Source organism: Staurois parvus, unplaced genomic scaffold, assembly GCF_062004578.1.
Source record: "Staurois parvus isolate SC_StPar_1 unplaced genomic scaffold, SC_StPar_1.0 ptg000210l, whole genome shotgun sequence".
Taxonomy (NCBI): domain Eukaryota; kingdom Metazoa; phylum Chordata; class Amphibia; order Anura; family Ranidae; genus Staurois; species Staurois parvus.
The window spans coordinates 3287081-3314109 of NW_028318006.1; the positions used below are offsets into that span (position 1 = coordinate 3287081).

At 37.0% G+C, this 27029-nt stretch overlaps 2 protein-coding genes across 16 annotated transcripts in view; both read left to right on the top strand.

The window, feature by feature from the left end:
• Positions 1 to 27029, top strand: part of PRG4 (proteoglycan 4) — a 124204-nt gene that overhangs the window by 79613 nt on the left and 17562 nt on the right. For 13 of the 15 annotated variants that reach the window (XM_089678831.1, XM_089678834.1, XM_089678840.1 and 10 more), the window contains 7 exons: positions 492 to 599; positions 898 to 999; positions 8942 to 9043; positions 10680 to 10793; positions 11016 to 11396; positions 19560 to 20501; positions 26214 to 26294. In XM_089678831.1, coding sequence (XP_089534957.1) covers positions 492 to 599; positions 898 to 999; positions 8942 to 9043; positions 10680 to 10793; positions 11016 to 11396; positions 19560 to 20501; positions 26214 to 26294 — 1830 coding nt within the window. The remainder of the gene's footprint in view (positions 1 to 491; positions 600 to 897; positions 1000 to 8941; positions 9044 to 10679; positions 10794 to 11015; positions 11397 to 19559; positions 20502 to 26213; positions 26295 to 27029) is intronic. The other 2 variants (XM_089678833.1, XM_089678832.1) reach the window with 2 other exon arrangements.
• Positions 11407 to 19494, top strand: LOC149461088 (uncharacterized). The gene is made up of 2 exons (XM_089678857.1): positions 11407 to 19384; positions 19477 to 19494. The coding sequence occupies exons 1-2, from the start codon at positions 11429 to 11431 to the stop codon at positions 19492 to 19494; spliced, it is 7974 nt and encodes a 2657-aa protein (XP_089534983.1). The 5' UTR covers positions 11407 to 11428.

Genomic DNA, 27029 nt, shown 5'->3' on the forward strand with positions numbered 1-27029 from the left:
ATCAAGTCAGTTTCATACTTTCAGGGGAAAGAAAGACTTTAAGTGGATCCACTAGAAAGGTGATACATATACAGTATATATGCTGAGATTCAATATATGCTGAGATTTGATCAGAAATGCTTGGTGAGCAGCAACAGTCTAAATACGTTGTGGAGGTTGTATAGTTTAGAGTAGTTTGTAAGATTTCAGAGTTTGTATACAGTATGCACAACATCTTCTCATGCTGAATTCATAGTTAGAATATTATTAGCTTGGAGACATGGATTCAATGTCTGAGCAAGATGGGATACACTTGTATTGCTATAATCATAGGATCACTATTTTATTGGCATCATATTTTATTGACTGTCAAGTAAAAGACATTACTTTTTATACGAGACCAGGTACATTGACACAATAACGAGGGTAAATGTATTGCTTTTTGCACAGAACCCAATGCATAAAGTTACAGGGTATGCATGATCACATAAATGTAATATTGTTTGTTTTAGATAATGAAGAGAACATGTCCTCTTCTAGCCTAAAAAATACAAAGAAACGTTCACCTACAAATGCAAATAAGAAACCAAAGAAGCAAAATCCAAGGGAGAATACAGATGGTAAAAATAGCAGAGATACAACAAACATCAAGAGAAACTTGGTATTTCCATATACTATTATCCTATTGTCATTTTTGTACCTATTTGTAATAGGGCAAACTGATGATATGTGATAGTTATTGGGATCTGTTTGTTTGTATCGCCAATACATATGTTACTCGTTTAATAGCATATATTTTAAGCACTAGATGCATAACAGCTTTATCATAAATGTGTGACTAATTATCAGATAGAAATGGTTATAATTAGAGTTTATACTATTATTTACTATTTTATTCTGTTGCTGTTCTCAAACAAGATTCACCTCGGAAGCCCTTGCCATCTGACAAAAGGAAAAAGAATCCCATTGCTAATCAGCCAAATAAGAAGAAAAAAGTAAATCCAGAGGATGATGATGATGGTAGGTAAACACCTTTGTTTAAAAGTAAGCTTGCATCTTTATAACTTTATCTTTACCTAGGTTCACACTGTAGCAGGTCCAGAAATGTGTGTAAATCGTAAATAGTTACCTGGCCCGCAGTAAAAATATGCTTTTTTTTGTGGATATGCAAGGGTGCCATTAATTCTTAATGGTACCACCAAGCATTGGAAAACATGGTGCAATTTCGGGCGTGTGAAAACACATGCAGTTCCATACGGCCACCTTTTTAAAAAATGTTCAAGGACTTTTTCCCTTCATTTTCTGCAGGTACAGTGGCCCATTCAAATGAATGGGCTTCTGTTCACATGCAAATGAAGAATGCAGAACTCGTTACAGTGTTAACCTAGGCTTAAAATATATAATGTTATTTTGTGGTACCAGACCCAAAAAACATATGGTTGACTGTAAGAATTGCAGGACTTTACCTTATACCGTTTAAATTGACTGCACTTCCAGAACTGCTGCTTTATAACAAAAATATAAGTAAATGTACTCCACTTTGTGTACATATTGTCAGGATCGCCTTTTTTGTTGTCCGCATATTGGACTCCATTCACAAAGCTGTATTTTACGGCATCTGAGTATGCAGTAAGTTACCGCTGAGCATTTTTCTAAATTTTTTTTGGCATTCACTAAAAAACGCTGCATGAGTTATTTTATTCAGTAATGCAGTATTTTAGTAGTGAAAACATGTGGTAATTTAACACCTGGCAGTAGCTGGCATGTTTATTAACAGTGGTAAATACTGCATTGTTATAGAGCGGATGGCCGCCGGCATCCTTAACCCCTTCACGCCTAAGGGTAAAACAAATCTAAATGCCTAAGCACAATTCCGCAACGTTGACGTGTTAGTAAAACCGTACATATCGTCACAACTACTTTGTACATCCAGGTGGATTATACCTTGTTTTTTTCAGGACAAATTGGGCTTTCATTTGGTGGTAAATGGTAATGGATAGCTCCTAATTTTTTTTTATTATTAAAGGAAAACTGGGCCAAAATAGTAAAAAAAAATCATTTTTTTTTAATTTAACTGTGTGTTTCTTGTTACGCCCATAACCTACCACCAAAGAACAACCCAAAATACATTCTCCAGTTCTTGACGATCGCAGCGATACCATATATGTGTATGTTATTTGTTGTTTGTACCCGTAGTACAGTCCAGAAACAACAGTGCGCATTTTGTTTTTGTCTTTTTTTTTTTTTTTACATAAAACACACTGTCACTGACATTGACATTAACACTAACTGACACAGATACCAATTTTTTTTTAAATCCTGACCTTTGACCCTGACCTTTGCCCTTGACCCTGACCTTTGACCCTGACCTTGACCCAAACACTAACCCTGGTACTGAACTAGATCAAACCTTGATCTAGGTATTTTTCTTTATTTTTTCTTTTTTTTTTAATATTTATTTATCTTTTTTTTTTTTTTACAAACTTTTTTTTTATCTCTCTATGTCAGGAGTTTGAGAGATACAATGTATCTCTCTTCTCCATTCATAGAGAGAGAGAAAACAAGGGGGCCGGGCTGCACAGTGATTGATCACTGTGATAGCCAATCAGAGGCTATCACAGCGATCACGTGACCCGGAATCGGGAGTCCCGGGTCCCGATCGTTAGAACGGGACCCGGGGCTCTCAGTGACACTGCGGTCTTGGTGCTGGGAGCGCGCCGAGCGGCGCGCTCCCAGCACAAAGACAGGTACGCAAATATGCGGCCCCACGGAAAAAAGCCCAGGTCCGTGAGGCCGCATATTTGTGTTACGTCGGCGTCAAGGGGTTAACATCCAGTATCTGTCATGGTTGTCAAGAAGTGGGTGGCCGATGCGTCCTTAACAACTGATTTCCTGTTGACAGCTGAATGGAAAAAAAAAGAATGGCTAGCAATGAAAAATTAAGAAAAAAATGGCATGCCCCCCCCCCAATCCTTACCAGGCCCTTCAGGTCTAGTATGGATTTTGAGGGGAACCCCCACACCAAAATTAAAACAAAAAGTTTCCATACCAGGCGTTTATCAGAGCATGCAGCCCAGCAGGTCAGGAATGGGGGGGGGCAACCATACCAGGCCACATGCCCTCAGCATAGGGGGTGCTTTGGGGCAAGGGGGGCTCTGGTAAGTGGTTGTGGGGGGTCTGTGGGTGGGGGCTTATCAGAATCTGGAAGCCTTCTTTAACAAGGGGGCCCCCCGATCCCTGCCTCATGTGAATGAGTATGGGGTACATGGTACCTCTACTCATTCACCCAAAAAAAGTGTAGTATAAAAAAACAGGAGAAATCTTTTGACAAGTCCTTTATTAAAAAAAAAAAATTTAAGAAAAATGTAGATCCATCAACAATCACGATGCTGCATGCTCATTCACATGGGGGGCCCTTGTTTCCAAAGGGAAAGTAGGAAACCTCCCACATACATCAATCATGCAGCAGCTGTTACTATTTATGCAAGATTTCTTAAAACCATTGGGCCCTCTTCACATGAGAGGTCAGATTTGGTCTGCCTGTCTTTTTTTCAGGCGAACACAATCAGACCCTCCATTCTCCAGAAGCGGATGTAATTGGATGTCCATTTACATCAGCCTACCTCCAAACCAATCCGATCCCGCATAAACAAATGGAAGGGAATCTGTTCCCCTCCATCTGGCAGGATCGACTTGGCAGGTAGTCAAGTGTAAACGGACAGCCAGTGTGTTTACATCTGACTGCCCATACGGCAAAGGCTGTGTCCATGGCCGCTCTGCATAAGCAAAGCGGTCATGGACCTGTCATCCACTCGCTCAGCAGCGGATCAGTGGACATATCCCCTGCTGAGATAAACTGGATCTGGCCCTTGTGAAAGGGGCCTTAAGCTGGGTACACAAATATCGGCTGGTTCAACCAGCTGGCATTCGGACCAGGTGTATAGCTGTCCTTCTGAGAGAAGTTATCTAAACACTGGCTTTTGTTGAAGGGACAAACTGAAAAACCAGCATCTGATCAATAGCTGCAAGCTCTAATTAGTGTGTTCTGGTGGAAAGTCCCCCAGTCAGAACACAAAGGCACATTGGGTGAGATTGCTGCACTATTAATATTATACAGTATTTATATAGCGCCAAAAAGTTTGCTCAGCGCTGTACATTATAGTGGGGGACAGTACATGAGACAATACAGTAACAATACAATACACGAGGGGTTCGAGGGCCCTGCTCCTTGGAGCTTACAATCTAGGACTAACATTGCTTGTGTTAGTACAGCAATCTCTCAGCTTTTTTTTCTATTCAGTCCGCTGGTTTGAATGAAAAAAACTGACTGTGTGTACCAGGCAGAACTCAGTCAAGTGTAATATTCACAATCCAGCTGCCAAATATATAAACATGCATAATGATACAGTAACCACATCAAGTAAAAACACTCTTAGAACAAAAGTCGCCTTGTTGTTACCTAATAATATAAAGAGATATGTAATGAATAAGTGCAGGGCATATACAGTATACCTAAAGTCTATCTAAACCCCAATCAATATTTTATTATATTGCAGCCTAACAACTCTTGGCTACATTTGTTTTCTAATTTTCAGGTGTCTCCTTTTATTTTCAACTGGCATTCCTGGAAGTAGTAACTTCCTATCCCTTTAAAACTACACAAATTTTTTCACTTTATCCCATCATGGTTATCACACAGGCTAAACCTTTGTTCACCTCCAAAACACGATAGATTGGTAGTATTAGAAGTCTACAAAATAAAGATAGGATAGTTATTGCTGTCTATTCAGTTCACAGAAAGTGACAAGTAATTTGCATTTTTGGCAAGGTCCACAGGTATTTTCCATAGTTACTGAAAATTTTTTAAATTGGTTACAAACTAGTAGATTTTCAAACAATAATTTATAAATGAATGTTCATAAAGTCGGACGAAGATTCTTTGTTCATTTGATGACTGGATGATTATCGTTCAAAAGCACTTCAATATTTCATTTGTTTTTAACATTGATTTTGGAATTAATGTAAATGTTAATGTAATTTCCTGAATGAAAACCACATAAACTGTTTGAAATGTGTTCACTTGAGAAACAAATTCCATTCTGCTCCTTCCATTTTTTTGTCACTGTTGTCAAAAACGAATGTTGATTTGATCACAGTAATCAGTTGAAAATTTAACAAATATACTTGAAACAAAAATTTTGAACAACATTCTACAAGTTTAACCTGGCTAAAAACAATTCCAACCACCACATCTAAGGACTGGTAAGCTGCAATATGTTACATTTATGGTTTTAAGTTTACATACACTTTAATGCAAGATATAAATATACCTGCAGAGTACATACATTTAAATCTGTAAACATAGGAAAAGCATAGGTGGATGGATTAGCGGTCTTTGTACCCATCTGAAAAAATAATGAGCACTAAAATGAAGGATTCCTATGCCCCCAAGCAATTGATGAACCATATTTTCCCATACTTCAATATGATTAAATCATAATACTTTAAGACTGCACCCAAAAAATTTAAATGTAATCCGAATTATGGCAATAAATATGAACTCCTGATTGCTCATGAGTTCATATGTATATGCCAATCAAAAAGAGCAAGCTGTATAGAGACAAACAAATTAAATAAAAAGTTTTAAAAAAGGACCTCACCTCACACAAGGAAAGCATATAGTGTAAAACATCACATAGATATTTATCTTACTGGCACAGTGCATTGCTAGCAAATGTAAAGTACAGATTGGCATTTAGTTATTACATACTGTACACAGTTTACCAGTCTGGGAAAACAAAGCTCTACATAGAGAAAACCAAACAAATATTAAGTATTGACTGCACTACATAGAGAAAAACAAAGAAAAAACACCACATTAAATTTCCTTTCACCACCAAAACAAAATCTGCTGCACATAGGCACAGTAATATTACTCGTACAGATATCTCCCTTATATCCACCCCACTGGTTATATCATTTCTGGCAGAAGAGACCTGCTCTTCCCACCAGTAATACAAGTACAAACCAATGTGAAATGGACATGCAGGCCTGATGATGTCATTGTGCTAGCAATGCTCCCCATACTCTCCTGCACATGCCCAGAAGGGTTTATCAGATAAACATAGAAGGGGGAAAAACCAATGTGGGAAATACTACAGAGCTTGGATAGAAAAAAGGAAAATAACACAAGAAATAACACAATATAACAACAATATTATCACACACAAAGTGAATGCTTCTACTGAAAACAAACAATCAAGACACAGTACCATACATAAATTATCATATAGTAACAATTTAAACAAGTGCACAATAGTTAATGAGTACATAATTCATAAAGAAATATAAATGGCTGAAACACCAATCTTCAATCTGTCAAGGGATAACAGGAAAGTCCAAAGGCTCAAAGAATGTCTTCTTAGGACTCAACCAGAGTTAACAGGAAGGAAAAAATAAAGAATCCTCCAGATCCCAGGGATTCTACACACACCACCCGGGTGAGACAGGCAGGATCTTACCAGAACAATAAGGCCGCTAGTAAATAGTGGTCAAAAGTTCTTAAGTTGTTCTTGGTGGCTCTGACATCCCCAAGGATTTCCTCCAGCCCCACTGATAGGTGTAGTGACTCCAGACAGGTTAACTCCCAAATATCTTCTTCCTAGAATGACAGCTCACGATGTAGTCTCTGGTAAAAAAATGGGTATCATGTCACAGAAAAGGGAAAGAAAGATGTTATTTATGTTTTTTATTAGGAGGTTGTTATACAACGTATAACTTTTATATCTAGGAAGGTATAGTTATTATTCTTTTTGTAGCGCTGCACTGTTAGTTTTTTTGTTTTTGGTGATACTTGGTACTATAGTATTATGCTAGCTGCTTTTGGTTTATATTTGACCATAGCATGAAAATCTTTTTCTTTTTTTATAATAACATACATACTCCTAAAGACTGTCTATAAGTCACAAAGTAAAAAGATTTAAACTGCCATAAATTGGTTATTTTACTGTGTGGTCATGCAAACGTTCTTTTGCTTCTTTTCATTCTCCCCTTGATATACAGGTAGCTTTCTTGGACTGTTTTTTGCTTGGCAATATGGTCTTACTGTAACCATGTGGAAAGGTTTTTCAGATTTCGTGCTTCATTTTTTGAAGTCATTATTGTCTGATGATATATAAATACTTTATGCTAACATTTTGTGGCAGTGTTGTGCATTACTTTAATTTTATTTTTTTTTGTCTTAAAATTAAGTTTGCACAGAGTCAGTATCTACACATAATCAACTCTGCATTCTGTAAAAGCAAAAGCTAACGTGTAAAGTTATATCTTTGGTGATGTTGGCTACATTTGTTATTACCTGATTTACAGCAACTGTTAAAATACAACTGGCAGGAATACTATTGTTTTGAAAAGATGGTAGAGCCACAATACAGGTACATGATAAAATGGGCTGCTGTAGACAGTGTGCATACATAGATTGGTAACTGTAAAATATAGAAAATTATATATTTTTATATCATAGTGGTAAAGGACATGGACAGCAAAGACAGTTTTGCTCCTTGGGTGTCCTTAAAGTAGAACTAAAGGCAAAACCATTTTTTTTTTATTTTGGATAGAACAAGGGAGGGTTATAACCCCTGTAAGATTTTTTTTTTGCCACCTGTGTCCCATTTCAGAAATTTCCCTTCACTTCTTGTCCCATAGCCAAACAGAAAGTGAGAGGAAATTCTTGTAAATGAAAGGAATCCATTGGGGAACCTCAGGTCACCAGAAATAGTGCCCCCATTGATTTTCCTTCTATTACTTTTCTGGGGCAACCTAGAACTTGGGATTTTCTTTACTTTTACTTTCAATGATAATGGTAAACAGGACAAAAAGAGGGGGTGAATCTCCTTAGAGGGGGCACAGTCTGCCATAAAAATTGACAGGGGTTCTAATCCCTCTCCTGGAATTGCCGGAGTTTTGCCTTTAGTTTTACTTTAAGGCATATCTTATAGAAATGCAATGTATGTGAAGGCACAGGGGAAAGGGTTAAACTAAATTGAAACCCTCACATTGTAAAACAACCCATTCAGTTTAAAATAGAAATGAAAGTCAAAACATTTGTGTATGGATATAAAAAAAATTATAAATACGTTTTCCCCCTTTTTTTTTATAAATGATCACATATTCTCTGTTCTCAACTGCGTAAGAACCAGGGAAAGAGAAACAGTAAGACACTGATCTTACCAGTGAAAGGATGTGTAGGTGTGCCAGGACAAGTATGATCATTGGAGTAGAGCACAAGCTAGAGCATAACTAGAGAACTGACCACTCTGTGTTCTCTTCTTAGTGTGGTCAGTTTATGATAGGAAAGCAGAGATACTGGCATGAACACTAGGGATTTTACACAAAGGAAACAATACAAATAGAACAGGATATTTTTTCATACAAGTACATTGTGAAGCAGGCACATATCAGCATTATGAAATACTGGGATTAAATATTCCTAAAGTCGAGATGATGGGTTATGAGCTCTGAAGGTTTTAGATACAAAGTTGTGGACATGTTAACTGTAGAGGGAGCCTTGTGTGGTTGGAATGTTTGATCTGGAGCAATAGGTATGGGGCTGAAGCTCGGGACTCCTGGATTACATCTTACCCAGTAGTCCGGCTGTGCAAAGCTACTGTACATCATTGTTCAAAAATAACATATACAGTACAATTAAATAGACACACACATGCACATATGTTATTGAGGTCCATCGTGAAAAACTAATTTTAAAGTACATGTATAGTCTAATTAAATGGCTTTTAGTTTGCTAAAGTTCTGTGTATTCTAAACAACCGCCATTTTAATTCATAACATACTTTCACCTTATTTTACCCTTTGTTGAATATCAGAACTGCTAATCTCCTTCAGCCTCTTTGCAATCAAATCCTCCTTACATGCCAATATTATAACTCAGTCTTTCTTCAACCAGAACCCCTAAAACCAGGAAAGGGGAAAAACCCAAAAAAGAAACCTTCACCAAAAGGTACAGTGAAAAGGAAAAAGAAGGTTGGCTCAGAGGAAGAAAGACAAGGTACATAGTGATTAAAAAGTGCCATGATTCTTGGAACTGTATTTTCTGTGATATAGAGATATACTAGGTTCTCTACACTAGGTTCTTTACTAGGTTCTCTACTACAGTTCTCTACACCCAAAGCCCAGTTATGCTGTCCAGCAGGAGTGTTCTGATCACAAGATTGGCTGTACATAATACCAATGATTTGGCAGGTATTGCATTTCAGTTATGCATTTAGCTGTTTGCCTGGGGCTCATATTTAAAGGATGAGTTCACCTTTGGAACATGTTACATGTTCCACCCACATTCCATTTTTTAAATTATTATTAATAATGATAATAATAATAATACTTCATTTTTTAATTTATCTTTTTTTGATATTGTCTTGCAAAAATTATTTTTCGTAAAGTAATCCTTAGACTAAAAAAGTAACAAATCTAAAGAAGCACGCTTTTTTCTTTTTTGGTCAGTGTTAGTTAAAAAAAAGTCCTTTACAAACATGACACTAAAACAACTTAATGAAAAAATAAGGGGAAGAAGAATTAATTATAGCTCATTAAGGTAAACTAAGGGTTAATAAGGGGTTCAAAAGAGACATATTATATTTTGAAAAAAAAAAAACTAAACCTTTTTTTTTTCTGTCAGGTTGCTTTATCTGGTGACATCTGCAAATCAAGATTATCCTTTTGATCTGCAGATGAATGAACAGTGTAGACAGCCTTTTTTTACAGCAGCAGCAGCAGCAGCAGCTTCTAGAGCTGATGTATTTACATGGCAATGTATAGCTTTTATTTTATAAGCTGGAGATTGTTGGCAAGATGGGAGGGGTCAGCTGGGCAAATGAACTTTCATGAAGTTTTTTAGTGGCATATGTCCTGAACTAGTTATGGGGTATAGTGTCTGATTCATAAAGGGTATAATATAGCATATTAGTGCTCTTATTAGCAACAGAGACTCTCACTAGCTCACCCTTGACCTTTCCTGTGAAGCCCAGCCACTGGATGAAGCCCAGCCCTGAGTAGGCTCCATGTCAGATGGTGCTGGAGCTAACACAGGGTTGATACCATGGCCCAAACATTCATAACAAGAACTATGCAGTTCTTCAGACTGTATGAACATTAGTAAAATATGTTATTGCCACTATTAAGTATGAGCATAATAAAATGGAAACTGCACAGCTTAAAGTGATTGTAAAGGCTTTTTGTAATTTTAACAAACATGTTATACTTACCTGCCCTGTGCAATGGCAGCCTAGCTTGACCCTGCGACTGCTTCCTCCTCACAGATTTTGACTAACAGCAGCAGGATCCAATAGCTCCTGCTGCTGCCAAGTTTCTTGTGAGAAGAGAGAGGGGGGAGGCTCAGGTAAGTGTTTAGGGGGGCTGGGAGGAGCAGCTTTTGAAAGTTTTTTTTTTTTACTTTAATGTATAGAATGCATTCAGGCAAAAACTTTTTATCTTTACAACCACTTTAAAGAAAAATTTTAAGTTGTTGGTGAAAAAATTTGAAAGCTATAGGTATTTAATTGCTGTCTCCATTAATCCTCAAGTGGTCTAATTACTTACATCTACCAAACAATATTTATTTATTTTCCATTTTTGTTGTAGCAATATGTGTTGGTATTTTTAATCTGTATTTTGTCTGTTTATATTAGAAACAGTTGAGAGTGAGTTTTCAAGTTCTTCCCAGTCTTCATCATCACATAGTAGAAGCAAATCAACCAGAAGGATGACAGGAAAAAACAAAAAAAATAAAAAGAAATTTCCTGGTAAGAAAATTTTATATATATATATATATATATATATATATATATATTTGAATTTAGTACAAGAAATAAACTAACTCATTGTTCCCCAGAATTGAGATTTATAACATGCAAAGCACACATTTATGTACTGTGCATTGTTTAGAAAGATGTATTAGCTGACTTATAGCATAACAATCATCCTACTATAGTAGCATACTAAAATGAGTTGTTTTTATTTTTAAGAAGAAGAAGAACCCGAAAAGCCCCTAATGCCACCAAAGAAGAAGTATCCTCTTCCAACACCTGCTTTCACAACTCCGGATGAGGGTTCTGGAGAAGATGGTAGCGGAATGGACTTTTTACAAACAACCATAGTGTCAACAACTGTTAAGATCAACACAACCACAAGCATGCCAACTACCGTGGAAACAAAAAAAACGGAAGGAACATTAAAGCCATCAATAAATCCACAGACAGAAAGCATTAATGTATCTTCAGCCAAAACAACAACCAGTATTCCCAATCCTGTGTCAACAGAAAAACAATCTGCAGGAAGTTTGGCCACAACACAGGAGGAGAAAACCAAAGGACTGGACACAACAACAGGTACTACACCTCAACAAAGTAAGAACAACATAAACATCACTGTGACTGGTATGGACATGTCTTTTACTTTAATAACCAGCACTACAGCAGCAACCTTCAGTGAGGAAAGTACAAAGCTTTCACATAATTTTGAGTCTACTATAGAGCAGCAACACATGGAAACCAAAGCACAAAGTTCACAGGACTCATTGAATAATCCAGCTAACACAGATATGACCTCACCATATCCTGGAACAATTAACGGAGAGAAGGTTGTAACTGATATAGGAAACACAGTGGGCTCAGGAATAAATATCAAAGTGACAACAGTTGTAATAAATCCATCAAATCCTGATACAGACAAAGAACTGAATAAGGAAATGAAAACCCACAGTTCTACAACTGAAGGAAATACTGACCAACCACCAGAACCTACAGACCAAACATTGCTCCCAACATCTCGCCAAAGCAATGGAGCATTTAGCGAATCAATATTCCAAACTACAAAAAATACATATTTAAATGAAGCATCCCCTGTTACTGGAAATACTGAAAAACCTTATACACTTCATGATGAAGCTGATAATGTGAACACAGTTTTTCCAGCAAGCACTGCTAAAGAGGAAAATATTAATGAATCTAAAACCATTGCACCCTTGAGTGATAAGCCAGCTGTTTCTGTAGTTCCAGCTGGTGCTAGCACTGGTATTGCTTCTGCCAGTGCCACACAGCTAGCACAGACTTCTATAATAATAGCAACAGATACAAAAGATAGCCACAAAACACCTTTCACAACAGAAGCAAAGGCATTAAGTTTAATAACTGAACCCCCCCAGATAAACCAAACAGCAAGCACTTTGCACACAATACAGGCACCTCTAGAATCTTCAACAAATACCCCTAGATCAATGGATACCACTGAAAAGCAAAATATTCCTCAGTCAACAACAGTGACAGTGGCCACAACCATTAAAGAGGAATATTTATCAACCACAGATGACAACAGGAATAATGTTGGGATATTAACTACTACTTTCACAAACCTGTATTCTACAAGTCCAAGAGAGGGCAAATCAGTATCAAATATAGTTACAATAGAAGAAGCTAGTGCAAAAACTGAGACAACATATGCAACACTGACAGAGAAACAACATTCAACTCATATAACATTGACAGAACAAGATACAACACTGAGCAGGGCACCACTGCAACCCACAAAAGAGCTACATACACAGCAGCCCCTAGACACTACATTTATTAAGGAAAGTAGCTCAACACCAATTAAACCTGTAGCTTCCACAGATGAAACAAAAATGCCTTATACAATCACATCCAGCAGCACACAAAAATCCTCCGTAGCAAGTGAGACATCAGCTCTGAGACAGACACCTGACACTCCGCATATGACAACAGATGATTTACTTATAAAAAAAAAAAATTATACAGAACATACAGATATATCATCTGCCACTACCATAGATCCAATCAAAGTATGGCACACCACAGACAATACAGATACAGTCTATTCTATATCCACTAATCAAGAAAAATTGCCAACTATGAAGGAAATTACAGAAAGTATACGTGAAAATTCTGCCTCTAGTAAATCTGTAGAAAATACAAGGCAGACCACAGAAAGGACAGATGAAGACCAGTCTCCAACAACTGCTCAAGGAAAACTATTGTCTGCCATAACCAGCGATGCTACAAAAAGAAACAACCTAGTTACACTAACTAGTAAAATAACTGCACCAACTGAAGTGAACAATGTTATGGTTGCTACAGAAAAAAACTCAAATAATGCAGATTACGTGCCAAGAGACACAGTAACTGAACTTGTCTCTAATTCTACAGCATTTAGTACTACATCAATAGAAATTACTACACATCACCTGCAAACAACACTGCAGCCCAAAGCAGAAATTACTCAGGAGTCACCAGTTAATGAATTTACAGATGTTAAAGAAGGAACTACTTTGCTTCCTCAAGCCACCTACTACACTACATTGTCTGTTGACCATAAAACAGATCTGTCAACAGGAAAATCAAATGTTGTAACAACTGCCATAAGCACAGCTGAAACAATTAAAGAACAAACCGATCTAGCAAAGTTCACTGGCATAACAACCCAACAGTCTGCTGAAAAGAAGGGCACAGTCAGTCATATAATGCATATGCTAGACCTGCAAACTTCACAAAAACAGAGTACAACATTTCCCTTGATTATGACCCCAGTCACAGCTGAAATGTTCACAAATCCTAATCTAATACCTACTGACATTTCACAAAAAACAGTTTCAACCAGTGAGACTTCGACTTTTAGACAAACTGTAAACTTACCTGAAACATCACATATGTCAACAACCTACCAATCTGAAGTACCAGTAGAAAAAGAGATAGTTACAGAACGTGAGATATATAATACAGTAACGCCTACTACTAAAATGAGCACTAACGTACCAGTAGAAAAAGAAGTTACAGAAAATGAGACATATAACAAAATAACACCTACTACTAAAATGAGCACTGAAGTACCAGTAGAAAAAGAAGTTACTGAAAATGAGACATATAACAAAATAACACCTACTACTAAAATGAGCACTGAAGTACCAGTAGAAAAAGCAGTAGTGACAGAAAGTGAGATATATAATACAGTAATGACTACTACTAAAATGAGCACTGAAGTACCAGTAGAAAAAGAAGAAGTTACCGAAAATGAAATATATAACAAAGTAACACCTACTACTAAAATAAGCACTGAAGTACCAGTAGAAAAAGAAGTAATTACAGAAAGTGAGATATATAATACAGTAATGCCAACTACTAAAATGAGCACTGAAGTACTAGTAGAAAAAGAAATGACAGAAAATGAGATATATAACAAAATAACACCTACTACTAAAGTAAGCACTGAAGTACCAGAAGAAAAAGCAATAGTTACAGAAAGTAAGATATATAATACAGTAATGCCAACTACTAAAATGAGCACTGAAGTACTAGTAGAAAAAGAAATGACAGAAAATGAGATATATAACAAAATAACACCTACTACTAAAGTAAGCACTGAAGTACCAGAAGAAAAAGCAATAGTTACAGAAAGTAAGATATATAATACAGTAATGCCTACTACTAAAATGAGTACTGAAGTAACAGTAGAAAAAGAAGAAGTTACAGAAAATGAGATATATAATAAAGTAATCCCTCCTACAAAAATGAGTACTGACGTAGCAGTAGAAAAAGAAGTTACAGAAAATGAGATATATAACAAAGTAACACCTACTACTAAAATGAGCACTGAAGTACCAGTAGAAAAAGAAGAAGTTACAGAAAATGAGATACATAATACAGTAATGCCAACTACTAAAATGAACACTGAAAAATCTGTAGAAAAAGAAGTTACAGAAAATGAGATATATAACAAAGTAACAACTACTACTAAAATGAGCACTGAAGTACCAGTAGAAAAAGAAGTAACAGAAAATGAGATACATAATACAGTAATGCCAACTACTAAAATGAACACTGAAAAATCTGTAGAAAAAGAAGTTACAGAAAATGAGATATATAACAAAGTAACAACTACTACTAAAATGAGCACTGAAGTACCAGTAGAAAAAGAAGTAACAGAAAATGAGATACATAATACAGTAATGCCAACTACTAAAATGAACACTGAAAAATCTGTAGAAAAAGAAGTTACAGAAAATGAGATATATAACAAAGTAACAACTACTACTAAAATGAGCACTGAAGTACCAGTAGAAAAAGAAGTTACAGAAAATGAGATACATAACACAGTAATGCCAACTACTAAAATGAACACTGAAAAATCTGTAGAAAAAGAAGTTACAGAAAATGAGATATATAACAAAGTAACAACTACTAAAATGAACACTGATATACCAACAGAGAAAAAAGTTACAGAAAATGAGCTATTTAACAAAGAAACATCTACTACTAAAATGAGCACTGAAGTACCAGTAGAAAAAGAAGTAGTTACAGAAAGTGAGATATATAATACAGTAATGCCTACTACTAAAATGAGCACTGAAGTACCAGTAGAAAAAGAAGTTACAGAAAATGAGATACATAACACAGTAATGCCAACTACTAAAATGAACACTGAAAAATCTGTAGAAAAAGAAGTTACAGAAAATGAGATATATAACAAAGTAACAACTACTAAAATGAACACTGATATACCAACAGAGAAAAAAGTTACAGAAAATGAGCTATTTAACAAAGAAACATCTACTACTAAAATGAGCACTGAAGTACCAGTAGAAAAAGAAGTAGTTACAGAAAGTGAGATATATAATACAGTAATGCCTACTACTAAAATGAGTACTGAAGTAACAGTAAAAAAAGAAGACGTTACAGAAAATGAAATATATAGCAAAGTAACACCTACTACTAAAACAAGTACTGAAGTACCAGTAGAAAAAGAAGTTGCAGAAAATGAGATACATAATACAGTAATGCCAACTACTAAAATGAGCACTGAAGTACCAGTAGAAAAAGAAGTTACAGAAAATGATATATATAATAAAGGAACACCTACTACTAAAATAAGCACTGAAGTACCAGTAGAAAAAGAAATAGTTACAGAAAGTGAGATATATAATTCAGTAATGCCTACTACTAAAATGAGCACTGAAGTACCAGTAGAAAAAGAAGTTACAGAAAATGAGATTTATAATACAGTAATGCCAACTACTAAAATGAGCACTGAAGTACCAGTAGAAAAAGAAGTTACAGAAAATGAGATATATAATACAGTAATGCCTACTACTAAAATGAGCACTGAAGTACCAGTAGAAAAAGAAGTTACAGAAAATGAGATATATAACAAAGTAACACCTACTACTAAAATGAGCACTGAAGTAACAGTAGGAAGTAATACAATTTTTGTTGCTAAAGAAACCACTACACATAATATAGATTCTATAACTGTCACAAAAGACACATTAGGTATGACATCTGTAAAGGCTAAAACAAGTACAGAAAAACAGCAAACACCACTATTGCCCAAAGAATGGAGTACACGGGTCACAGCAGGTAATGGAGATGCTAATGCTACAAGTGCTGTTACATTGCTTTCAGGTAGTTATTATACTATATTGTCTGATAGCCATGAAACAAGCTTAGGTACAACAGGTACAGATAACAGTGTATTAAATGCCACAGATACAGCTGATATAACCAAGGAACACACTTCTCCACCACATAATAACCCTACAAAAAGCATACATATTACTTCACCAGCACCAGACAACTCTCTGACAACTGCCACAACAAAGAGAGACATTTTGCCCACACAACATGGAGAAATGAATGAGATCACATCAACAGAAAACCACCATACACCCAACATAACCACTAAATATGTATCTTCAGAAAAGCAAATTACAGAGAAAAGAATCACTAATGATTATACAACACCAAGCACTACCTCTTTGCAAACATCAGAAAACCCAGATACACAACGCACCATTACTACTATTGTGAAAACAGTTGACTCAGAACCAACAACAACCAGAAGAACCACAGAATACAAAACACTTCCTATGCATACAGTATATACTAATTTAACATTACCAAACTCAGCTAGTATAACAGCCAGATCTAGCCAGACTGCAAACATAGCTGAAACATCACCCATGACAACTAGTGACTTAGTCAGAGGAGAAACAGATTCTGCTACATCTTCCCTCACTACTACAGACATACCACATGTTAGTCATACTACAGAAAACACGAATGGAATCAAAGAAATTACACAAAGTGAAGAAAACATTGCTACAACAATCAGCACTTTCATACCAAACATATCTAATACTTTTATAACTGCTAGTGAGAGAGCAAATTCTATAATTTTAACAACAGAGACAGTTATGGAGGATTTATCTAATGTTACATCTAAAACTACATTTTTAAAGGCTACCACAGGTACAGACCAAATAAAATCCACAGCTCTGTCTGAAGAATTAAGTGCTTCAGCATCAACAGTTAATAAAGTTATCACTACAGCCATTACTTCAACTCCATCCAAATCCTACACTATATTGTCTGCTGATCATAAAACAAGCATAAGTTTGGCAACAGAAGAGGCAAATACTTTAAAAGACATAGCAATAACTGATATAACCAAAGAAAAAACTGTTACACCAAATTTATCACCTACAGAACACAATCAGCAAACTTCAGTTACACCTGCGGACGGAGCAATAGAACAATCCATATTCAGTACAAGCCCTCTGTCCACAGATGAGCACAATTCTAGTGTGGCTATTTCAATATCTGTAATCAGCAATACTAGTGTTAGATTTCCTGATAATGATACACAACAAACTACTTCTTTTACTAAGAAGACACAGCTACCACAGACTTCTATAAAAATGACAACATATACAACTTCAAAAGGTAGTCACAACACACTTTTCACTACAGAAGCAAAGGCATTAAGTACAACTGAAAGCCCTCAGATAAGCCAAACAGTAAGCACTTTTCACATGACCCAGACACCTCTAAAATATTCGACAAATATCCCTAGATCAATGGATACCACTGAAAAGCAAAATATTCCTCAGTCAACAACAGTGACAGTGGCCAAAGTCATTAAGGAGGAACATTTGCCAACCACAGATAACAACAGCAATAATGTTGGGATATTAACTACTATTTTCACAAACCTTCCATATTCTACAAGTCCAGGGGAGGACAAATCAGTATCAAATATATTTAAAATAGAACAAACTAGTGCAAGAATGGAGACACTGACAGAGAAGCAACATTCAACTCATATAACACTAATAGAAGAAAATACAACACTGAGCATGCCATCACTGCAACCCACAAAAGAGCTAATCACACAGCAGCCCCCAGACACTACATTAAACAGGGAAAGTAGCTCAACACCAATTAAAACTGTAGCTAACAAAATACCTTCCACAGTCACAACCAGCAGGACACAAAAAACCTCTTCCACAAGCGAGACATCAGGTTTGAGACAGACACCTGACACTCAGCATTTGACAACAGATCATATACTTATAAAAAAAGAAACTGATACAGAACATTTCCATACATCACATGTCACTACCACCGACAAAAGCAAAGTATGGCAGACCACAGATGAGCACATTTCTACTGTGGCTATTCCAATATCTGTAATCAGCAATACTAGTATTAGATTTTCTGATAATAATATACAACAAACCACTTCTTTTAGTGAGAAAACCAGTCAAGTTCCAACTATGTTTTTATCAGCAAAAACCATGGAACTCGTAAGTGGAACCCCAGATACAAAATCACAAGGACCATCCATAACGATGGAAAGTATGACAGCTCAGGCAACACATGATTTAAAGGCTACTGATGCAAATCATAAGAATATTGGCACCACCATGACAGTTGCAAAAGAAACCACTGTAGCTAGTGAATATTCTAATGATTCCTTCACTACTGTTTTGGATAAAGATTCCATTGCTGATCAGTCATCTGCTGTGACAAGAAATCCAGAAGGAAATTTTCCAGTGACAACAGATGACTACAAACCACTATCAACAGATGCCAAGAGTGAGGGAGAAAATGTTACTCCATTCACAATAAAGCCAAGCATGGCAGAAGTAGACAAGAAAAGATTTTCTGTGCCTACTACAATTATGATTACACCAGGTTCCTCAGCTTTTAAAATGTTAGATAAAATTCAGACAACTGTTGCAACAACAGATGTTTCTAGTCATAATATTTTATCTGTTTGGCCTACAATCAGACCAAAAGATATATATACAGGAAAAATTGGTGCTGGGGATGACCAAGTAAAGAGTGAAATTCTTGGAAGTCCGTCATTTACTACAAAGGTCCACTTATCTAATATTATTTTTAGTATAGGAACACACAGACTGTCTACAACTATAAAAGAGAATGTGAGTGGGCATTCCTTATTCACAACTCTGCAAAACACTGTTAGTCCAAAGCATTCCCCAAAGTTTCACACTGTGGCTACAGTAAGTGGAATTACTGAAGTAAGTGGCTCTAGTATACAAGGTTTAGATAAAATTAATACTAATCAGCATGCCAAAATAAATGTAATAACCAATCCCCCATTATTCAAAAGCAGTGTCACAAAAAGTAAGCACTTGAACAATGTGATAGAAAGTGGAATAAATAATTTATATGAACCTTCTTTTAATTTTACAGTGAGCACATTGAAAACACCCCAGGATCAAAGTACTGCAGATTCTAATGTTAAGCATACAACGCCAGGATTAGAGGGAACTGCAGTTCAACATAAGAGCACTCCAATGGGTCCAACAAAACACACACCTGAAAGTGGTTTGACAACTACTTCATCTCATTCTTCTCCTGGTAAAGACAGCAGAACATCTCCAAAGCCTTCTACCACATCTACTCCTTTCAGCACGCAGAATCCAAATGAAAGCCATTCACAAACTAGCACAAACCCTATTACAAAATATGCCGATGATGTTATGTCAACAAAAGACACAGCAGAAACAAAAACAACAGGTCAATCTATTAAAGGGACAACTAGACAACCAGGCATGGATCAGACTACTAAACAACCAAGGCAAAGTCCTATAGCAGGTGAAGGTTCCAGTTATGGTGCAACCACCAAACAAGCGCCAAATACAAAAACAACATCCATACCTATGCATACCACAAAAACACCAAACCATAAAGATTCCTTTACAACTATGCCTATTAACGAGGATGACGTTGAAATTAGTAAAGCCACCACACCTCATACAATTCACCCACATCATATTTGTAATTTACTCAAGGATGAAGCAATCAGTTTGAGAATACCTGAGAGTGACTTGAAACTTATTACAGAAATATGTGCTGAGATGCAACAGCAATATCCTAATGTAAATATACCATCATTACAAACAAGACAACCAAATATAGATGAGAGAAAGACCCCCCCTGGATACCCAATACCTGAAGGGACACCACCTATCTGGTATCAACAACCAGGTTCAAAAATTAATCAGATCATAGACGAAATATATAGGAGAATTAATACCTCCCCGATAACAAATTTAACAGGAATACCTAATCAGAACAACCATAGGTCAACAGCATGGCTATTGCTGATAAACAAAATCAAGCGTGCTACTGGTAAGTAGATTGATAAAAACAAACTAATTTTAACAAAGGTTCCCTTGAACTTTCTTGGTCTTATATCCTTACCCTACTTTATTTTTGTACAAAATTACTACAGCTGGTTTCCAGTATCTGGAAATGGACATAGAAAGGACATATAGGGGTTTATTTACTAAAGCTGGAGATTGCAAAATTAGGCAAATTTCTGCATAGAAACCAATCAGCTTCTAACCTCAGCTTGTTCAATTAATCTTTGGCAATAAAACCTGGAAGCTGATTAGTTTCTATGCAGAAGTGAACCTGATTTTGCACTCTCCAGCTTTAGTAAATAAACCCCATAAAGTAATGGAAAGATATCAGGTCATCGCATAAAGTAATATCAGACTGTTAATGGTTATTGATTGTACCCTCCAGAACTTTAAATGCATAATTTGCCTTTATCAAAAAATACCAATGCAGGTAAGAGATGTCTGTATATAAAAACAAGCTATGCAGCTTTCACCAAAGTTGCATAATGCCCTTGCTACAGGTGTAGGCCATTTACATACCTCTTGAAGTCAGAGTGAAAAGCTGCTAGAGATTGCATCATGCCATGCCATATACTAAGAGTGAACAGTATGTATACATTAGCCCTGATCCTAAGGTTTTTGGGATTTCTAGACAGACCCTGCACTCAGATATTGCATTCAAGTCCTAGAATTGCCAGAAACTTAATAGAAGCTCACCAAACCTAAACAATGGAGTCTAGGTATTGCTTTTTGGGGTACAGAAATGACACTACTGTTAGGAATGATAAATTAGCAAGCTCTCTATATAAAACACTTTGTTTCCTATGACTATGCCTAATGATCTAATATGATGATTCACAAAGCCCTGTCATTGCATTTAACAAACAAAAAAGGTTTAGTCAAGTATATGGGTTAGAAATAAACTCTTACAACATATTATATTTGTATATTATAATGTAGTATTATTGTAATTTAATTGAGTACAGTGTGTAGGGCAAAGGAAAGGTTATATATATATCTATTTTAGTATTAAAATAGTAATGTTATTAATTGAGTAACTTCTTTGTCTCAGGTCTAGCTCTAGCATTCAATCAGGGTTGCATTTACAAGATAATCATTTAACTGCCATGCTAAATACTGCAAAATAGATTATTATGATAATTGAAAGATGTTTTATTAGGGTTTTCTTAAGCCTGGTACACACAATGAGAATATCGGATGAGCGATTGTCCATTTTTGTTTTTGTTTGCATTCTAGTCTCATACTGAAAATGACTAGGTTGCTAGAGTTGCGAAAATAAGAAATAATACAACTTCCTGTAATGATGTAATGTATTATAATGTATTCTTTAGTTTCCGAGCATGTGCAATCTTGGTCACTTGATTTTTTTACCAATGAATACTGTACTGACTAAACAAAAATTGTTAATTCTGTTATCGTACGAGAAAATTTTTTGTGCTTGTCCCTTTCAATAACTTCACATAAACTGATGTGCACTAACAATTTTGCTCCAAAAGTTTTGCTCCAAAAGTTTTTTTTTCAACTGATTTTACCATCATGTGTACAAGGCATTAGTTAAGGCAGAACTTACATATCCTTATTACGTAGCCCCTACTCTCAAATAAAAAATGGTTGGGTAAAATAGATAAAAACAGAAAAAAATTAAGAAAAAACTCACATTACACTCAGGCTTTTGACATCACTGGGATTTTCCTGGGGTCTTGGTAAAGTCAAATACCTGAAATCCTATGACCTACCAGAACACACAGAACCATTTCTGTCGTTGATGCACCAAATTACCACCTGTATTTTATACTGCATATGTTTTTATCCTTAAATTGAAACTCATTTGCCATGTAACTGGTTCATGGCAAAACTGTGTGGAGCCCTGCACAGGTGCATTATTTTCAATTATTTTCACAGGGCGGGGAGAGGGGGGAGAAGCTACAGCTGCTGGAACATGTACACGTAACATGTTCCAAAAGGTGAACTTATCTTTTAAACAATCAGGCTATGCTGTCTGCAGAAGGTTCGGACACTGGCAAACAAAAAGCATTAAGCCAGCCCCCATATAATACTGCCTTCAACTATCATGCCCCAGTTATAGTTCCATTGCTATAGGAAGATGGACATTTTTTCTCAGCTATACTGGGAAACAGTTTTAACTACATTCTGCTATCTTTCTATTCTTATTTTTTTTAAAACAAAATACCGTACTTGGTACACTGCAAGTATTTTTTTTCCTTCAGTGTCTTCAAGGTTTGAGGTGGTCTCTACACAACAACTATCCTCAACAACAGGTTGGAGGCCATGCTTGGGCCCCATTGGACTCAAAATTGTGGGGCTAGCCTGGAATGTTACTGTGGGCTCTATGCTCTGCATTCTGGTGCTTTTCTGACCGTTGTGAACATAGCTAGCCACAGGGTTCTCTTCAGGTCCAGAACCATGGCACAGTTTCCTAATGGAGTAATCTGCTCATGGAAGCTGTAAGCGTGCCAAAGCAGATATTGATTCTGACCCTACTGGGCCTCCATCTTTAATGAGCTAGAGGTCACTATTACCATCTCTAATTCAGATTCCTTACAGTCCGCTCCTGAAGAGACTATAATTCAATGTATTCCATATGGCTCAGGTTTATGTGGAGTTGCTGCCAACTTGATTGATGTGTTATACCATGCATTTGGAGGGTGAGCCTGCTCTTCCAGGCATAGAGTCTTTTAGAGCTCTTACAGCTGCAAAGAACATTCCAGTACAGCAAGTATTTCAAACATTCCTCTACAAGGACTGGGAACAACCTATAAAGTAATGGACCCCTGCTGACAATGTGAAGGAGCTATTTCCCTTTAAAAGAGAGAGTATTGATAAGTGGTTTTTACCACTATTGACATTCCAGTCATCTACCTAAATGAGCATTCCACTAAACAGGTTGATGGTGTCCTTAACTCTAGGGATTTCACTGACAGATAGTTAAATTAGCTGCTTAGGTCTCAGTTGGAAAAAAACTGGTTTGTGAAACCATGTCACAATGGATCATGTACCTTAAAGGGGACCACTCCATAGCAAGGTCAAACCCTTGTATCCTGGAACTATTGAAACAAATGTTTGGAGCCCTTGCTTCAGCTGTGAAGGCAAGCATCTTAATTTGTGTCATGCATGGATGCGATGTCTATTCATTAGCATTAATCACTTTGGCTACATGCCTGGGACACTAAGGATAAACTTTCAGGGAGGGTGTCTTTTTCGACCTGCCCTTGACAATGTCTTCCCCGATAATACTGGTGATTGAACTGCCTGCATAAAAACAGGAAATCTGTGAATAGGGCAGAGAAACTCCAGCCTTCATGTACTACTGCAGTAGTAACTCATAGGTGATCAGAATCTACATTCCACTCAAATCACATATTCTGAAACCAGAAGCCCCCTGTCTTATCTGTTCAACTCTCTGCATGAAGGAGCATCCAGACTTTTGCTAGTGGGGACCTGTTTGTTCATCCTACTGGGGCCCTTGGTAATTTACCTCCTTATAGCTTGGATGCTTAGGTTTCCCCATGTAGCCTACACTCAAGAACTGTCAATTAGACACTGCCTTCAGTTCCTATTTCTCACCCATCTTGTATTACCACACCAAACTGTGTATCTCCCGAGGTTTTGCTGGATCGATACAATGTGAAATTTCTGATTCTTGCTCTACTGTAGAAGGAGCCTGTCCTTGGTAATGATATGTCAGTCGAACCTACTCCATTTGTTGCAGAGGAGTCTCTCTTTCTATCAAAGATTGCAGTACTTTATCCTCCTCAGTCATATTCCACTTTTGAGGGACCTCTTGACCTATAAGGTTGACAAGGAACAGTCACTACTGCTCTCTTTCATAGTAAGTACCTGACTTTTCAGTGTCCTCCAGCAGGTCTCCACTCTGCTGACAGTACTCACTCTTATGTCCACCCTAATGTCTTTCCCTTGCATTCCTACTGTGGAACACTCAGGAAACTGTCCCTGAAATTAAGTAGTCCCCTAGATTTTCACAGTACATGCAAAGCCAATGATCTGTTCTTCTCCAATCTTTGTCTAGATAGGTAATGTCACGTACCTGATAGGAGACTGAATTGATGAGGTCAGCCTCACTTGTGTCACTAGGCCTGACCCTGCTGAGGTTGGAACAGAAGGAGTCTAGGGACCAGGGGGACAAGAGCGCCAGAGGTTTGCTTGACCTTGGTAAGCAGGATATCCTCTGATTTGAGTACTGTAGAAATAGACCAGGCAGGTACAGTGGATTGCCGGATGCACAGCAGAGCCAGGTATGTAGCCAGGACACAGGACTGGAGCGGAGTCGTAGGACAGCCAGGGTCATAACAATCAGGCAGAGCGGTACAGGATCAGAAGGAAAAAGCCAAAGTCAGGATCAGAGCCGAAGTCAGGAACCGGGGGGCAGGAGAGTACTCAGAGTCAGGTCAGGAACAAGCCGGGTCAGAACCAAAGGAATCGCACAGGAACAAGCAGGACACTGGGGGAGCTGAAGACCAGTCAGCACTGAATCTGGGCAGAGGCGCACCTTAAATAGCCCGTCTGGCGCCAATCTTCACCATGCGTGTGCACGTGTGTGTGCATGTGCGCGATCGCGCATTCCTGCGCACCTGCGCACAACCGGCAATTCTTCTGCGGGATCTCTTTCGCGCATGCGCGTTCCCGATCGTGATTCTTCTTGCCGAAAATCCCTTACAGATAATCTTCATGTGCAACTGCTTAACTCAAATCCTCACTAACAAGTTAACTGCCTGTGGAACTTTGACCCTTTCTTGGTATGTAGCAGTGTTTTTTTCCTGTACAGTCCTTCAGGGTTTATTGGGCCATTTGGGGAATTTCCCTTTAAGCAAGGTCCCCCTTCTCTTACAATCTCTCAGTCCTTTTAGTTTTTTTTCTGCTGAGTTGGGGAGTCTGGAATTTAGGCAAGTCAACAAATTGGTCTCTTCAGACTAAAAAGTCCCAGACACTAGTCACAGGACTCTGAGCAGGGAGGAGATGGGTACCTCCCTCCTTCCTTGTAGAACTCCCCTAGTAAATGTATCTACTTGTCTATTCTTTCAGTCTAGTTCTCAAGAACAGACGATTCCTAAGTCATTAGAGATTTCTCCTGTTGAATGGTCTTTTGATCTGACTTCTACTAGACTTCATCTAGAGGCTGCAGCATCTTCACCTTCTTAGTGTCAAGATATTGTCTTTAAATTTTCCTCTTATGATCTTCCCAACTTTAAAGTGATAGTGAAAGCTTTTTTACTGCTGCTCTGTGCAATGGTTTTATTTTTATTAAAAAGACTGGTCATTCTTCTTTGACTTGCCTTACTAACAAAGTGCTTTTGCCTCAAAACTCACTTAATTACTTGTATATGTCACACTATTTTCTTTAAACTGCAGCCTTTAGTGCATGAACTACCAGAAAGATAGCAGATGCTGAAATCCTTCCCGCAACATTGTAATATTTGGTGAAGCAACAACTAAACATTTTAACCATACTTGCGTGTTTAGGCTTTGAGTTACAGTCACTTGTCACTTGGCCATTTGAATTAATGAGTAAGCTTATCTAATGAAGTGGCCTTGAGCATATATGAAAAAATCTGGTTAAAAGTGTTGCCAATCCTATTTTTTCTTCTTTATTTACAATTGATATTGCTAAAAAATGTAAACCACCCAAGGTATTGCTAAACTTTTACATGTTTTACCATAGACCCTCAGATGAATTTGTGCATTGGACCACCAGCAGATGGAATGACTACTCTTCAGAATGGATCCCTGGTAGTATTTCGAGGTGGGGTGATTTATTTTCTTTGCTTACAGGGTACGCAAGGTGTAGAGTTTTTTGAAGCTATAAGATAGAATAAGTTGTAAAGTTATGGTAGAAAAAGAATAAAAATATATTAAGTAAAATAATGTAAATAAGAGTATTATCACGTTTAAAGGGAATATTATAACTGCTACACTTTCCCTTATAAATGTAAATGAGCCTGTAAATATAAATATGCACAGTTCTTTCCATAAGCCCTGCTTTTTCATTTCTAATGAAAGTGACCATCTATAAATAGCTTCTTTTAAGAAAGAAATGTTGTGCTTTACAGTGGAAGATCCTCTTCCATTAACTTATATAAATCACTTTTATTGCAGTAGATGTTAATGTTGGTGGCAAAATTAGAGTGTGAAACAAAGACGAGCAAAAAGAAACATTTGATATTTTACACACCCCACTCCATCAGGCCATCATAGAAAAATAGGATGCAGACATTCTTTGTTCAACATATATTTTTTAAATCATTTAAAAAAATGTTTAAAAGCATATTCACATCCTTTTGTGCTATTTCCAAGCACTCAGCAGGGTAACATAGCTCACAATCTTAGAGAGAGCTGCACCACTTCTTGTACCGATCATGCCTCTACTTAATAAGGTTCCGACTCCACCCAATGTGTTTTGTCCAATCAACTTTGTCATGAGAAAAAAAAGCAGGTTTTAATGCCTTTATGACCACAATACAGCTTTGTTTTAGAACTC

Coding starts and splice junctions, on each gene's coding strand:
- LOC149461088 (XM_089678857.1), top strand. CDS start 11,429: ATGGACATGTCTTTTACTTTAATAACCAGCACTACAGCAGCAACCTTC.